This window comes from Rousettus aegyptiacus, unplaced genomic scaffold (assembly GCF_014176215.1).
Source record: "Rousettus aegyptiacus isolate mRouAeg1 unplaced genomic scaffold, mRouAeg1.p scaffold_m13_p_13, whole genome shotgun sequence".
Lineage (NCBI taxonomy): Eukaryota > Metazoa > Chordata > Mammalia > Chiroptera > Pteropodidae > Rousettus > Rousettus aegyptiacus.
In genome coordinates, this window is record NW_023416288.1 from 59,288,251 (window position 1) to 59,306,099 (window position 17,849).

Consider the following 17,849-nt stretch of genomic DNA (forward strand, 5'->3'; position numbering starts at 1 on the left):
TCCGGGTTTAGCTCCTTCTATAAGAAATCCCTGGGGAGTAACCCCAAATCCCAGAATAAATCAACTCATTCTTAGCACTGAATGACTTGGTAAAAGGCTTGAATTTGTTCTTTTGCCCCATTAATTCCAGTTTATAGATAGTTATGAGTCCCTATACCTTTTTACCTTCTCATGGGCAAGAGCTACTTTTCACCCTTACATAGATTTTTTCCCCTACTATTTGAGCTAGAAGAAGAAAAATCATTAAGTTCTAAAGGTGTCTGCTACCAGCGAATTCCTATGACCATCTTTGTTTGGACATTAAGATTTTTGTGTCACCTGACTTGGGCTTTGCTGTAGTGGTAGCGGCGTGTCTGCAGCAAGCTGGGTTGTTTTTTAGGGATTGGAGGGTGGAGCTGGAGAATATGTTTTTCCTGGAAAGGGATGCTAAGTGTTTCTTTTCTTTTTCTTTTTTTTTTTTTTTTGAAAAATAGAACCTAAGAGTAAGTTTTAAAATAGAACCTGAGAGTAAGAATAAATTATTTTTACTTTTGCCTTTTTCTTAGATTTAACAGTTTACTCATCACTCTCATACTTCTATTAAAACACTTAGCACTGTGGTATACTTGTTTATATATGTCTGTCCTCAAAACTGCCACAACCCCACTCATTCCCACAACTTCCACACAGCTAAAAACATATCCAATGGATTGAAAACTTATAACCATACAGAAACATACACATGGATGTTTATAGTAGCTTTATTCATAATCATCCCAAATAGAGGCCACCAAGATGTCTTTCAGTATGTGAGTGGATAAACAAGATAACAAACACATCCATAATCCATAACGCAAAATATTATTCTGTGATGAAAAGAGCCATCAAGCCATGTAAAGCCACGAATGAATCCTATGCACATTACTAACTGAAAGAGCTAAACACTATATGATTCCAATTATAAGAGGCAAAACTATAGAGATAGTAAAAAGGTTAGTGATTAGGTGTGGGGTGAGGAGAGACGGGTTGAAGAGACAAAATATAAGGAATTTTGAGGGCGCTAAAAACCATTCTGTATGGTACTCTAATGGCGGATACATGACATTGTGCATTTAAAACTAAGAATTTTAAAGCACAAAGAATGAACTTTAATGTATGCAAATTAAAAAAAAAAAACATTTAGGAGGTTAAGGGATTCCAGGATGGCATGCAGAATGTGACAAAACCATCTAACTGGATTAAAAATGCATAAAACGACCTTCCTGAAAGAAGAAAGAAGTGCTGACCTAAGTAATTCTGGAAGTGAGTTGAGTCTGTAAAAGCAGAGGCAGGAGAAGCTGGAGAAGGGAACTGTGCACTAGCTGGTAAGGCTGTTTCCCACGAGGGTGTGGGTTAGTGATTCTGACGCTGCTGTAACTGCACGGTTAAGAACGTGAAAGGTGGTGGTGGGATCCAGATGTTTCACTGCTGAAGAGGAAAGTGACAGATAGGCAAGAGAAGGAGGCTAGACTGATCTATACAGTGACTCTTTAGAGTTGGAGACATCAGAATAAACTCATTTTCAGCTTAATAAACAGATCTAAGTGGCTACGTTCAGAAATATATATAGATATAATACACACGAGTGTTAGCATACACATATATATTTCTTTTCTCTGTCAGCTGAGAGGAACTAGAAGTAATGATGCCCAAGACGCAATAAGCATACCAAGTTTCCAAACCTTGGCTGCCGATACTATTCTCCAATAACAGGAACCGAGACTCCTTGGAAAAATGGCTGATTCTAGGACCGGGGCAGATGGACAGATGGGAGTTTGAAGCACTTGGTAGTGCCAGAAAATAAGTGCTGAAAATCACAAAGATAGGGACACGGAAGATATAAGCGCCAAATGAAATAGCTGCCAACGGCCAAAGCTGGAATACTCTGAGCGACGAAATAAAGGAGTACTGGACTGTAACTCACTACACACAATAGAAGTCCGTACGTCCGTCATGTCAGAGATGAATGACTGCGTAAGTACGAAGTGGGAGAGAGGAGGCGCGTCTCTAACGCGGCAGCGTTCCACGTCGTTCATCGCATTCTCTACCAACGAGGAAGCAGAGCAGCATGCCCTGCTCCTTGAGTACGTGAGCTGTGCACAGTGACGTCCTCCCACATAGAAAATTATGGGAGGAGGAAATAAAGAGTAACTTAATAGTGGAGAAACCCAACAAGCACCGCCCCAGCCAGGTGATCAAGGTTAATGTCGGCAGTGATGAGTCGCGTTGATGGCATATACGCTTGAAATGATGTGATGAGACTGTTACTTTATCTCTGTGACCTTCCTCTCCACAACACATATTCCCAGTCAAACCATGAGAGAACACCAGATAAATCCAGGTAGCAAGACATTCTACAACACACCTAACTCAGTCAGGGTCATTAAAAAAGGGAGACTAAATGTCACGTGGTATCCTGGATGGGAATCTGGAATAGTTGGAGACTGGCTAAAAAACAAGGCAATCCGAATAAAGTGTGGACTTTGATTAATAAGCATGTATTAATATTGGTTCATTACTGGAACAAATATACTAGACTAATTAATCTAAGACGTGAATAATAGGGGAAACTGAGTGTGAGGTGTAAGGGAACTATCTGTATTATCTTTGCAACTTTTCTGTAAATTTAAAACTTTCGTGAAATAAAAAGTTTATTTAAAAAGAAAGCCAAATATTTATGCTACTTTCTTTGGCAAACAATACAGATCCACTTTTACATACCTTATCCCCAGCTGTGTAAGCCAGAGGCTGTCCCTCAGCATAACTATTGGCAATTTCTACTTTATTCACTCAAGTGAGTGCCTGCTATGTGTCAGAGATTTCTTTTGGCTCCAAAGCATAACTCAGAAAGGATGGAAGAAAAGGGGGATATTTCTTGTTCGAGAGGTATGAAATTAACTGACAGTCCACCCTCTCTCTGCTCAGGCAGGCTGCTCATTCTGGCAAAGTTGTGGAAACCATGGGCAAACACAGCAAGCAAGGTCACCAGGGCACTTCTGCAAGCACCTGATAGGCAGCCTTGACCTTGGAATGACCAAGGGGAGAATAAATTAAATAATGCTTTGTGGAATAAAAAGGAAGAAGCAATTAAGTTCCTGTTGTTGAAACAGGGCAAGGAGTAGTATGTGAGGAGAGGTACAGAATGACTCATTTAAGTGCAGTTATCTGAATGTGACTTTGTAGCTATTTGCAAGTGATTACTCGGGGCATTGTGGACTCCGCAGATATGACCGTCCATCATGGGAATAGCTGTAACTATGGAGGGAAGAAAAGCAGATAAAAATGAAGAAGAAAAAGAATGGAAACCAGAAGCCTAGATGGTTTTTTTTTTTTCTCCTCAAAAGAATATTTCCAATACATACAATCCAAAAAGGACATGACATAGATAACATGTTAACGAGCTAGCTGCGTGTTACGTTTTCCCCAAAGCAGGACTTTAACTGACGGCGCTCCTGTGTATCTAAAAAGGCAATAAATGAAGAATGTACAGCTTAATCTTTAAACAAATATGACCCTGCAGCAGCTGAATGGCTGCTCTTGTGGGTGGAGGTGATGAAGAACCCCATCCAGTCACTGGCTGTGAAGGCTGAGAGAGGAAAAGCTGATGAAGATTTATGAGCATGGCACTTACTCCAGAAAGTAAGCCTAGCTGGTTTGTTTGGCCAGTGCTGACAATCGATCAAAAGACTGACTTCGAATGCTAAGCTGAGCAAAATGCTGGGGCTCACCAAACCTCAGACAGCCACGAGGTCACTTTCTGAAGCTTTGGTCTGGAGAGGGACATTCACAGGAAATTCTGTCTTCCCTTCAGAGCCGGATAACCCTGGCTCGGCTGGCCTCCCTGACAGCGGGCTCGCTGCCCTCTAATCCAGCCCGTGAACTGCCAAAGCCCACTCTGCCTTAAAGGAGCTTCCACGAGCATGCACCCCGTCATGATTCTGGACCTGTTCTCACTTCAAGAGGAAGCTATGCTCAGCATTTAAGACCCCTATCAGAGCTCTGTGTCCCATGTGAACCTACTCCCCACTCTCTACTCATTCCTTGACTCATTTGGGCTAGTTTCACTGCCTCACAAACACACCTTCTGTGCTCACTTACATTAGGCCCCTTGCTTGGGTCACCTTCTCCTCTGCCTTCTCCATTTCTACATATCCTGCAATGGCCAGCCAAGGACCCACCTCTCGCCTGAGGTCTCTTGAATCCTCTAGCCCTCAGTGGTCTCTCTCGGCTCTTAAAACTGCAAATCTTCTGAACCATCGCATTCAGTGTTGGATAATAAACTGTCCTCTACTATTCGCGAATTCACTGGTGTGAGGAATTCTGGTTTCCTAACTAAGCTGGAAGCTCCTGAGAAACGGGAGCCATGCTTTAAATATCTTCTGCAACTCCACATACCCTTGTCTAGTGCTAGCACAAAGCAGGTGTTTTATCACTTAGTTTTATTAGAATTTCAACAGTGGAAATTACTCAACTGTGTCATTCACTTTTGTTACAGTAGATGTGTCAGACACCAGTCCATCTTAGAGTGTGCAAGCAAAAATAAAGTAGGCATGAGTTGTTGAGGATGACAGGATCCTTGAAAAGCACGAAGAGAAACAGCTGCTTTATTTGAACAGTTAATCTTAAAGGGCTATTTAACTTTCGAGCTGAGATAGTCATATTTCTCTCCTTACTTTCTCATGAGAACATGTCTGAGCCGGCACTGCAGTACCCAGACAGGGTGAAAATTACTTATGATAAGAACCTCCAAAATTCCCCAAGAACAGCAGCTCTCTGTCTCCACTCCTCTGGCTCCTTCCAGGAATTTGGCCAGATCAGCAATTCTGCTGCTCCCGGAAATGATAACGATCATTTGCTCGGGCTGTCGAGCTAGCCTTTTCTCTCTTCTTGGTATCTTTTGATGGGACTCTCTTCCTCTTTTCTAGTGTTTAAGGGAAAGAAATAAATCTGAAGATGCCTTTGTTAGCAAGTAAAGTCAAATATATTTCTGGCAAAGGTAGCTCTCCAAAGACCTGAGTGACAGTGTTGATGTAGTTCGGTCTCTATTAGCATAAGATAACACCTTCTCTTCCGCTCATCCCAGGAATGGGCCCAGGTAAGATCAAAACAGATAGCAGCTAACAAATGGCTCGAAATACTTACCCCAAATAAGCCCTGCTTCATAGAACAGTCTAGATGAGAACTGAGATGGCCATCGGTGGGCCTACCTTGACTTAGAAAGTAAATTCTGAACCCTAGTTTAAATCCCAGGGTGCATCCCTATACTGACATCATTCTGAAACAGCCTGGTGCTCAGACAAGTCTCCTAGTACCAAGCAAAGCTGGAAAGCAAGTGTCGCTGACTGTAATTACTTTCTCATTCAGCAGTCAGTCCCTTGTGATTCTCCTTTCCACATGGATAAAGACTTCCGGTTTGTTCTTTCTAAAATGACTTCATAACTCAGATATAATACATGAATTCTTAAAGAGTTGTATCTAAATTCAAATCAGTTTCAAACACATCATGAGAGATGATGGAGACAACGTTTGGAATTATGAATGACTTCAAAAAACACAAATTGAGATCACTAACGGTTCTTACACAATGTAAAAGGTTGGTTGCAGAGGATTTTCTGCAGACAAAAGAGAAACAAATTTCTTCATTTCTAGCCCTTCTGGGCTTCCTCCAAAAGCCTGGGTGACTATACTGTATGGTAGTTTACTATATATAGATTTATATTTGCTAAATATAGATCAATCACGAGCATAAACTGGTCAATTTCGTGTTCCATGACACTATTTAAAGGAAATGTTTAAATGGGTACTTTTAGAAATTGAACACTTTTCACAAAGCAACTACTTTCCCACTTTATTTATTTACGTTCAGATTTTCTAAGTAAGATATTAAAAACCTATGAATAACCCCGTAGTAAAGAACTTAGAGAATGACTAGGAATTCAATTCTGTGATGGCTGAAGAAGAAACAAAATCACCAAGTTTGCTTATGCTATGAAACAAATGTAGCAATGTATTAGTTGTAGAATCTGGATGGTAAGTGGGTGTTCACTGAACAATTTTTTTGAGCCCTTGTTAGCTGCTTAAAATATTTTCATAATAAATTTTAGAAAAAAAAATGTTGTCAGTTTCTTATACTGGTTATCTAACCATGTATGAAACAATATGTTGGTAAAAACTAGTGAAGCTCTTGATAAAACAGGAAACACATCGCTCACTTCTATAGCTGTTTTCTTTAAAATAATGATCAGTAGGCATGTGGACCAATAACAGTAACAGTTATGAAACAACAACTCAATATGTAGAGCAGTTCATAAAGCCCTGATGAACACCTGATCCCACTGAGCTTTCCATCTTAGTCTATGAGGTAGTTGAGCCAGCATCATCTTCACGAAGCTCAGGGAAGATAAGTGGCCTGGCCTTGTCTAAGGTCATTGCACTGAGAAGGCGACCTGATCCTCATTTTATATACTTTTCCTACCATGCCATGATGAAATTTACTTTAGTTATTTTCCTAAATGGCTATGAAGAATCACAACGAAAATTCTACAAACATTAAAATGCATTAGACCAGTAACAGAATTCACAATACAAAAACAATACGACTCAATAAAACAATTTTAAAGATGGAAGATAAATGTTATAAAATCCCTGAAGTCCCCATTGGTCACAAAAAATTTAATTTGCTCAGCTGTCTCAGAAGTGAACAGATGAGCATTGAAAGCTGCAGTGACAATCTAAGCAACCAAAGATGAGGATAAAGGCATCTTCTCCACTTTCCTAAATAAAACCTGAAGTAGTTACCAGTACTTATCTGAGGCCCCTCAGTGTCATGACGAGGCCGAATATTGCTAATGAATAAAATAAAATAATAAGAGTAAAATGTGAAGGAAGTCAAAAGTAAAATCTATGGTAAATTCGTATTTCTTTAGGTTTAGACAGACACTGAAGAATTATGTTAGATCCCCAAACATTTTGGTTCTAAGACTTCTTTTAGCACAGTGAGACCATCAGCACCACCTCTCAGAAGGGGGAAAAAAATCAAGTGATCGTCTTTATCTTTGATCACGATGCCTTCCAGCAGACCTTAAACGGGACTGATCTAATTAGGCTAATAAAAGCTGAATCTACTCTGTACCACCAAGTGGAACGGCACAACTGGTCGCCATGCAAATAGCACTCGAATGCAACGGTCTTCGTATGAGCATCATCCGATGTGAGGAGAGCAGCATGCTACTGCTGCCGACCACATTTCCTTGGGAATCCAGCGAGAGGCGACTGGCAGTACCTTGGCTTAGCAGGAGAGATAATAGGTTTGGGCGTCGGTGTAATTACCTCTAGCAAATCATCGCACTGCAAGTAGTTGTGTCTACGAACCTTCAATACGGCTTAACTACAGCTCCAGCGATCACTCAGCCTACCAAAAAAAAATTGTTTGGAATCTCGCTGATACTTAGAATTTAGACCTCCCTGTCCTTAATGCCTTAACAGCAATACTTCTATACCGCTTCCTGCAGAGAGTCTTCAAAGAAAACATAGCACGTTGAATCTATTTCTTTCTATATAACTTGTTTCCAATTATTAGTTGTAGTAGGTTAAACAGTGTCTCCCTGCCCCTCAATTCCACAGAGAACCTCAAAATATGACTTTACTTGAAAATATGGCCTTTGAAGATGTAATTAACGTAAGGATTGAGATGAGGTTATCCTGGATTAGTGTGGGCTCTAAATCTAAGGAAAGTGCCCTATAAGTGCCCAGGCCGCACTCCTGATCAACTGAGAGACCATGTGGAGACGGAAGCAGAAATCGGAGTTATATTGTCAGAAGCCAATAAACGACAAGGCCACCAGAAGGTGGAAGAGGCAAAGAAGAGTCCTCCTCTAGAGCCTTTGGAGAGAACGTGGCCCCTGGACTCTGAACGATGAGACTAAACCTCTGTTGTGTTAAGCGACCAAGTCTGTTACAGGAGCCCTAGAAAACAAACACGCTAGCTGAAATGGTCATAAACACTGCATACCGCTTCTGCTGCTAATAAATGACCAGTGGACACACTCCGGGAAAAAAGGCAGAGGAGGTAAAACGATACTATCTCTTGCTGCCACACTAGGGGGGCGGGAGGCAGGAAGCAGGAGTTACCACGTGGGCGACAGAGAACAGGAGTGGAGAAACGGCAAGTACTTGATGAGAGGAGATGCCCGCCGGCATCTAGACAGGGGCGGCAGTGGTGGAGCACACCCGCAGGAGTCAGGAGTCTGCGAAGGTGCGTTAAAGAGCAGGCGGGGGGCACATAGCAGAGGGGTCGACGCTGAAGCTGACGCACGTGACAGGGAAGAAAGCAGATACGCCTTCCGATCATTATGTCACCTAATCATTCATTAGAAATGATTCCTGCGTTCCTGCAACACACATTTCATTCTTCTTCTTTGAAAGAGGAGGAGGTAGGTACACAGAGGTCAGCAAATTGGTCAAGTTTCTCAGCTGAAATGCTGAGATTTAAAGCCATTTGTATCTGCTTCCAAAGCTTCGGTACCAAGCTTGGTTCAAAGTATCAAAGAGAGCCCTGTTACACACCTGACTGAATTAAAGTATGCCTCAGCTGTAACGTTCATATACTTCCTCTCAGGGCAATCATTGACTCTACGGCACAGAAAGAGCCAGGCCAGTGGCAGTGGCACAAATGCTGGCTGCACGCTGGGACCACCTGGCACCTTACAAACCTGATGCCCGGGCCCCACTCGGGATAACTGAGCCGAATCCCTGGGATGGGATCTGAGCGGTGGTGTTTTCAGAAAGCTCCTGGGTGATTCTAATGGGTATCGTCTTTGACGATCACAGCTCTAAACCCACAGGTGACAGTGGGAAGTGCAGCTGGCTAAGGAAGCGTGTGGTGTTTGTGGGCTGACTCTATAGCCATTTCATTCCTCAGAGGGACTGACAAATACTGGGGCAGTGAGAAAAATGAAAACACGCTTCAAATGTTTTGAGATTGCCTAAAATTTTTACTCGCACAGCTGATGTTTCTTCTTCCAGTGCGAGAATCTGAGCTTAAGCATTAGAAAAGCTGCCTCTATCTCACAGCAACCTACATGAGCCAGAAAATGTAGGCTCATCCTGTGCTGGGAAAGAACTCCGCAAAATCCAGCAATGTGCTAGACTAGGAAGCGGCTTCTGTTGCCACTGCAAATATTGTTTTTTCAATTTCTGGGCCTGTATGAAACAAAGCTAAATAGCTTTTTTTTTTTTTTTTTTTAAATGACTGCTGTTTTCACCACAACACTGAGCCCACAGTATCAGTTCCCGTTTCCTCACCTCGAGCTGGGCACGGTGGGGTTATGTAAGGCATGCTTCTAGAATCTTCGTCTCTATCAAAATCACCTGGAGGGCTGGTTAGAGCAAAGATTCCTGGGCCCCACCCCAAAGCAGAGCAAGGTTCAGGAACTTGCACCTCTCACGAGCTCGGAGATGCTGATGCTGACGGTCCATCGACCACACTGTGTCTTGCGCTGGTACAAGGCAGTGCTTCTCAGACTCTAACGTGCATACACATCACCTGGCGATACCGTACGAACGCAGATTCTGACTCAGAAGACACATGTCCTCCTCCACAGAACACTCTCTAAGTAGCTAGGGTATAGTGTATTCCCTCAAGGAGTAAGAGAAAAAACTACATATGATTCTATTCACACAGTTGGATGCCCATTCAGCAGGTTGACAGGTAAAAGATAAGCATCTTAAGCATTAGTCCCCCGCCATATTTTTGGATGGAGACACTAAAGAAGAAATAAGTCGAATGACATCTCCATATCAATAATAGAGAACTGAGTGGATGTTTCCTTGAGTGTAAGGAATAAACAATCTGTAGGCTCCTGTAGACATATGAGGCATGAGAGGGTATCAGCTTGCTTTGCCTTGCAACATGGGGAAACCATTTCACAAAAGAAAAAAAAAAAAGTGGAATCTCAGACAGTAAGACCATGAGGTACGTTCAATCCTGCCTTCATGCTGATAACACTACAGGCTTAAGAAGCGCGACATTTTAATTTAAGCTTTGTTAAGAATTTTGAACCCAAGACCATGACTCATACCATGAGCGGAGAACATATACGCATGTCCGTGTACTAAGGAAGCCATCGTTCATTCATTTTCATTCACTCATCCATCCGCCCATTTACTAAAGATTGTACAACTCCTCTAAAGAAGACACCATTCTTGGAGCTGGGATTTTAGGGGAGGACTCCCCACAAAAATACTCAAACTATTCCATCTGTTGGAAAGTACTTTGGGTGCTGAGGCGAGAGACGGGTGGTTCTGTGTCTTTACATCTCTGTGAGGCAATACGGGAAATAAGAGGTTGAGAGTAGTATGTCCCTAACTACAGCGACAGGCCAGGTCCCCTCCCGCCCCCCACCTGTCGTAGATTGATACTGTTATAAAATACAATAGAAGCTATTTACTAGAAAAAAGAAGTTTTAAAAACCTCAAAGAGACACAAAACACAAATCTCATTTTTTTTTTTTTCTACTATTCGATTCAACAGTGTCTAATTCTGCACAGCCCCTAGCAGAACGGTAGCAACTCCTTACAGACAAGCCCGCTCCTCAGGCTGAGCTTCGAAGATAACTCATTCAGAGCATGGACTCCAGGACTGGGTGCCAGGGTTTGAATTACACTTCTGACATATGCTAGCTATGTGACCGCGGCAAGTGATTCGGTTTCACTGTTTTTCAGTTTCCCCCCCATAATAAGAACATCGCCCTCACAAAGCTGCTGCCAACACGTGTACAGCGAAGTCAACACATATGACGTGCTCAGAACAGTGTTCCAGCGCACACGGAAGGCTACCAGAGTGCTCGCTGCTCTCACCACCGCTACCTACGTTATGGACGCTGTTGTCACTAGGGTTACTGTCCCGCTGCTGCAGCATTTGGGGCCGACACTTGCACGGCTCTTTCGCCTATAAAATGATGCTTGTAATCGCTCCCTTTTTATTTGCTTCTTTCCCTTCTATGAATTCTGTGCCTAGAAAGTGAAATTACTGATGCGAAAACACATTATCGCCCATGGAAATGGCCCTTATAACCAACTGTCTGTGCGGCCCAGATGCCATTTACGGAGGTAAGGACAGGTGTCCTGGGGTTCTCTGCATCTGTGCATCATCAAACAAATGACAGCAGCCCTGAGACAGCTGTCCCTCCACTCTTCCTGGAGAATCCAGCTGGACTGATGCTATATGACACTGGGTGGCCCCTCAGGGGACAGACACAATCCTTTCCTCTACTCTAGCAGAAGGGATGACCTTAATGGACATTTGTCCACTCCATGTACCTGAATTCTTAACTCATCTACATCTTTCACAAACATCCTTCTCCAAGCTCCCTTCTTAACAGTCGTGTTGGAAACTCGGCTAAGATGTTTTAGGATATTTCTTAGTTTTTCTTCAGATCAGTCACCTACAATTAGCCAACAAAAAAATATCAAGGTGACAAAGAAACACCTTTAAGAAACATTAAAACTTGAGCATGAGAAATCATGCTAGAAAACAATTTACAATCATTATAAAACAAGAGAAATGATCGACATGGGAAAGGAAAACAACCATTGCTTCATTTGCTTTTTAAATCTCATAACACCGAGAATATTAAACAAATTTATTGATATGGTCTAACGAATTTGCGTTCTCATATAATAAAATGTTTATGAAGAGAAGGCAACAAAATAACCAAATAAGAAAGCAGGTGTTTTGGTTCTGAAAGTAAATTTAGAGATTAACGACTTGTTTCAAGATTTACTCACTTACACAGAATTATCATATCTTGAGCAAGTCAATGCCAGAATGGGTAAAATTGGAGTTATTATCTAGCCTCAGAATGGAGTAACTGATTGAAAGAACAAGAGGCAGAGTAACATGTATAAGAGGCTGGTGGTGAGATTGGGTGTCATTCGAGAAGCACATAGGTAAAGTGCCCAGAGATGTAATTTAGTGCGTGGCCCTCACATGGCCCTGATTGAAGTTAACTAGTTATGAGGTTTAATGTGTCTCTGCTACTCGAGCTGAAAACTGTTTAATAAACCAGCATCTTTAGTTCACAGATTGACTCTGTAGCACATTGTTGTCTTGTGTTTTCTTTTAAATTTAGTACACTAAGCATATTAAAGTTGCTCTGTACAGCAGAGAACATGACACTTCAGGGACATCAATACTGAAAGGTTTTCTGATGGAGAAGAAGTTAATGATATGGTCAGACAAAAGAAAAATATAAACAAGTTCTTGTTATTTCCTATTTCTCGTCTTCCTACTCTGATTATTTATGACTCTCAAAACGTATTCACTGTATCTGTCCATCGACCCGCCTACCTATGCGTGTATGCATTCATTCCATAAATTATTTACTGATCACATTCCTGCCGCCTGGCACTGTACTATGCTTTTGGAACTTACATTCTCGTGGGAAAACACAGAAAATAAACAAGTTAGGAAATAATAATTACAGTTGTTGTATTAAGGAGGAAAGAAATCAGTGTTAAAATAGCAACTAACTGGGGAGATCTCTTCAAGATCCTGACCAAAAAAAGAATTCCATTCAGATGACTCAAATGAAGAAACATTAATAAAGAGATGACTTGCAGAGGTGTGGGCAGCACTGAAAGCAGCAGCAAGGGATGCTGAGATGCCAGAAACTAGTCAAAGAAGAAAGCTGTAATTAAGGGGTAAGGAGAAGGAAGGGCAGTGCTTGAGCTATGGAGGGAGTGTCACCTGGCAAGACTGTTACGGTATAGTAGGATGTGCCCACAGCCAGGACCATGATCCAAAATGGAAAGGAAGGAGGTAAAAAACAACCCGACCTCTTTCTCCTCTCACCTTCCGATCTGCTGCTAGTGCTACCTATTGGTAGAACCTGACTGTAAGTCACCTGGTAAGGGAGCTATGGTGATACAGTCCAGAGCCTGGTTTCAGTGTTGAGGATGGACTGGGGGGGATGGGAGGGGAAATGGAGAATAGCCAGGGAAGGGATGTCCTGAAGTAGGATAGTCAGAAAAAGTTTCCCTGTGGAGGTGATATTTGAACTGAGACTGAGAGAAGGTCCCAGCCATGCAGAGCCAGCGGAAGAGGAACGCAGTGGAGGGATCGTGAGCACGTGCCTTGGTCATTCTCCCATTCCATGCTCGGTACAGATTCCGCACGAGGAGCACATCTAACACAGACTCAGAGAACCAAAATGAGCCCTTTCCTTGGTGTGATGCTATAAGGCATGTGCTGGGAGAGGCAAATCCCTCTATTCTATTTTCTCGATACCATAGAAGAGTCTGCCCATTAAAAACAGAAGGCACCTAACCAGGACACTTCTCTATGAGGTGTCCAGCACTTCCATTAGTTCTAATGTACAAAGAAAGAAAAATGAAGAGAGACGTATATAAAGGCAGGTAAGGTCAGCAACGAAGTAACTTTAACTTCCTTCCATTTATACAATTTCTCTGTGAAGAGCTCAAGCTTTCCACAGTTTGAGATACCTCATATCATGAAACTTATGTAAAAAATAAACTTGTTTTCCTCTTAAATGAAGAAACATTATAAAAATTTAATTACAGTGTAATACTAGTTAATGTGCAACTATAATTCAACTCATACTATGTTCTTTTAGTTTTATATTTACCTTCAAGTCACTGGATCATATGAATATAAAATAAATACCTCAAGCTTATTCCTCCACATATCGACTGAGAAATTATTTCTGTTGCCCAGAAACCATTTCTTTACATATTCAAGTTAAAATTTTCAATACTAACAAGAAGATCACTTTAAGTAAGTGATTTGACTTTTAAAAGCCAGTTTGCTGATGGGTTCAAATTCATCACGAGCTGGCCAAGTTCTCAGCTGTAAGTCAGGCCTCAAATGGGTAGAGTTGAGGTTAGGCTGAGTGACTTCCTTCCGGGAAGTCCTGCATACTCCAGGCTGCATTCACCAATGGAAAAAGAATTCCTTTCAAGGGCAAATTCCAGGCAAATAATGAGAAGCTGCCGGAATGTTAATGAGACTCACTCCATCCCATGTTCAAAGCTAACCATGTTTTTCTTAAAGATCTTAAGGAATTTCTATTAACTCTACATTAGTTCTAAATTTCCCTAGTGTCTGTATAATTTATTTCTTATTTTGTCCCTGATGATACGGAGACAGATGGGTGATTCTTCTTCTTCTCTCCCCGCCACTCCCCCCTCCCGCCCCCAATTTGTGACTCTTGCCAAGGCAATGAAAACTGCTGATAAAAACAGTAAGTTCAAAGTATATTGTTACCTGTAGCAGAGGCCGCTGCACCCCCAGCACCTTCATGGTGTCTGCATTAGCCAGGATCTTCAAGGGGTCAGATGTTTTAGTGACTCCTTCAATCTCCTTGTTGATCTCGGCCAAGACTTGATGGAGAAAGATGTTTTTGATGTACACGGTGAGAAACTCTCGAAGAGGACACTGTTTGGCCGGGCCGAGTCCCAGGGCATGCTCAATCTCCTGAATAAATCTGGAAGACAGAGTACTATGGTTGCTAAATGTATCAAAAAAATTGTTATAGAAATATGACAAAACGAACATGAGTATCTCGAGGCTTCGGTTGTATCCATGGAGACATGTGGGAACATTCCCAGAATTCTTAACAAGAGCGAATTATCACTCTATAATACTCATCTCCCTATCTATGTCTATGCGCACAGATATTTTAAATACCAGTTATTTCACTAATTGAATAGAAATAGGATGAAATAGGAAACATGACTGCTAAACTCAAAGGGAGAAGATAAAATATTTTTATTAATTTAAGAAGGAAATAAGTATAAAAGAAGCAAAGGAAACCATGATAAATGGAAAACAAATTAAGATGCAAATTTAGAAGCGCACCCTTAAATACTACATCGTTCCCACTGAGATCTTTATAGATGTAGGTAGAAATGTTAGATAGATAGATAGATAGATAGATAGATAGATAGATAGATAGATAGATAGGATAGATAGATAATATAAAGAATACACATTTAATTCATAATGATATGGAACAGGATAGGAGGTGGGGGACAAAGGACGACTTCAACTTTATTTGTAATGATTTATTTCCTTTATTAAACACACTTAAAGCATAAATAGTGAAATGTTAATAACCATCAAAACTCAGAGATGAGTATGCAGATGTCGTTGTATTATTCTTTGTACTTTTCTACACTGGAGTTTTACTATGCATGGTTCTGATATGCACAAATTTACGTTACTGCAGTTTACTTAACACCAGCCCTCCAAAACCAAGGTTTAAATCCCAGTCACCCCAGTTTATTAACTGTGAATAATGGCAAAAAGTATAAACTTTGAGGCTAGCCATTCGGTTCTGAGACCTCTACATGAATAACTGCAGTTCATCATGATCAATGATCAGTCATGTCCCTACATTCAAAGTGTATCGGTGAGTGATCACCGAATGTCTGTTATTCAGTTCAGGTACAGGCAGCAAGGCGTGTAGCTGTGCTGTCCTCTCGTCTCCCAGTGATAAACCCATGTGACAATTTATACGGGGTAATTTAAAAAGGGAATGGGCCAAAAACAGATACAAGTACAGAAAAAACTCAAAGTGATAACAGTGGGAGTAAAATCTGAATTGAATGTAAATGGATTTGTAGAAGAAATAGCCGACCATGGAAATGCTGACACTGCCCCCATTTGAGAGGCAGATGCGGCCAGAGCGAGGGTGAACTTGTTGACCTACACGAAGAAAGTGGTTGTGACAAAAGGGATGAAGACCAGAGGAAGTTGCACATCATAGGAAATCTTGGAGATACTTCATGACGCTGACAAGTGAAGAATAAAATCCTGGTAAGTATTGTTCAAACTACTCGGTACGATTTTAATGCTGAACTAAAACACTTAATTTCTCAATGTTTCTAATGTATTCAGTCACAGTGGACTGAATACATTAGTTTTCTTATTGTTCATATCTGTATACATTTATAACAGAGTTTTTAATGTTTGATAAAAGTTTTTAAAGTCACAGAGCAACTGTGATTTTCCCTATTAAGATTGCTTTGCATGGTAATTTTAGTTCCACAGTGCTATGCAAAGCAAGGGCTACCTTGTACTTTAAAATTTTCTCAATAAAAAAGTTAGAAGGAAAAGGACATTAAATAAATGCAAAAAAAATGAATGACTAACTGGGAAGATATATCGGCAACTTACAGATGACGGTTAAGAAAAAACTAAACAAATTAGTAGAAAAATGATCAAAGGATATAAAAATTTTACAGTAAAAGAAATACAATGGCCATTAAACAAGAAAATATTCTTAGCTTCATTCATATGAGAAAAATGAAAAGTAAATTATACTGAGATGCTGTTTTTTTACAGCCACGCATTGGTCAAATCCCAGAAGTCTGAAAACACACTCCGCTGGCCTACGAGTAGGGAAAGAGGCATTCTCGTACATTGTTGATGGGAGTGAAAAATGGTACAAACATTATGAAGGGCAAGTTGGCACTATCATTCAAAATTACAAATACATTTCCTTTCGACCCAGAAATCCTTCTTCAGGGAAAAATTTGTGACAGCTATATCCGAACGTGATTACATAGATGGGTGTAGCATTATTTTAATGGCAAAGGACTAGAAACGACTCAAAAAAAAATCCATCAATTAGGGTTCAGTTTAATAAACTGTGGTGCAGAAACCCCAACCTCTCAAACATGGAAGCTGCTGGTGCCCTAACGTGAGAAGGTCTCCAGGATAATACCGGTTAAGTGAGAGAAAAAGCAAGGTTCAAATTGACACGTATTTAGTAGTATTTAGTACACTGACTTTTGTCTAAGAATCACATACCCTTATTTGCTATTATGAAGACACCCTGGGAAGACTCACAACAAACTGAGAAAAGCGGGTTCCTTTGGAAAGCAAGAGCGGGGGTGGGGTCAGCAAGAGGAGTGGGAACAAGATTTTTCAGTTATAAAATTGTTTTGAATCATCTGATTTTTAAATACCATGAATATATTAACTGCTCAAATAAAATAAAATTAGAAAATATAAAAGTTACCCTACACGTACCAAAGACTACAAATTGCTTTCTAATTAGAGCACAGTTTGTTGTATAAATGTTCCTTAAGTTTGGCTGTTCAGCTAATAAAGCGTTTCCTTTATTTAATAAATAAATAAATCATGATTAATCTTGCATAGCACCAGTTAAACACTCCATTAATTTCTGCGTGTGTGTGCGTGTGTGCGTGTGTGTGTGTGTGGTGTGAGGGGAAGGAGGGAGTATATACAGGATTATCATAATGAAAATGTAACCCAAAGGCTGTAGGGAAAAAAAGTAAAAATTGTGAAGCCATGAGAAACAGCAACAAGGCTTCTTAACTGATGTTATCAACATGGAAGAGGCAAATAAAAGCATGACTCCAAAGAAAATAAAATAAATCTTTAAGAACAGCGGAAGAAGGTAGGAAAAAAAAATGAAGAAATAAAAGTAGTTAACCATGGTCATAATTTTAAGATCTCTAAATCCTACATCCTACCATGTTGACCCCTACTGATTTCATCTCATATCCAGAGAACCCTCCCCCCGCCCCGGCCCTGCCTCGGTGCATCTTGGTCTCCCTGGTTGTCCTCTAAAAGAAGACCACTGTTATGCATTTGCTAATGAATAAATACAGCAAAGGCCTTTTTACTTTATTATCATTTTTCGATATTATGAGAATCAATCATCGGAAGCCATATTTATTCTTTTCACTGAGACTTGGAGGTTTCCGACCAGAAGTACTTCCTCCATTTTCAAAATCCTTAACATCGGAACAAAATTTTTAGTAGTTAGCCTGCAGTGACA

General features: G+C 40.8%; 1 protein-coding gene across 1 annotated transcript in view; it reads right to left on the reverse strand.

The window, feature by feature from the left end:
• Positions 1-17,849, reverse strand: part of EXOC4 (exocyst complex component 4) — a 632,532-nt gene that overhangs the window by 175,316 nt on the left and 439,367 nt on the right. Inside the window, exon 11 of the mRNA XM_016148762.2 lies at positions 14,303-14,522. Within this exon, the coding sequence (XP_016004248.1) occupies positions 14,303-14,522 (220 nt within the window). The remainder of the gene's footprint in view (positions 1-14,302; positions 14,523-17,849) is intronic.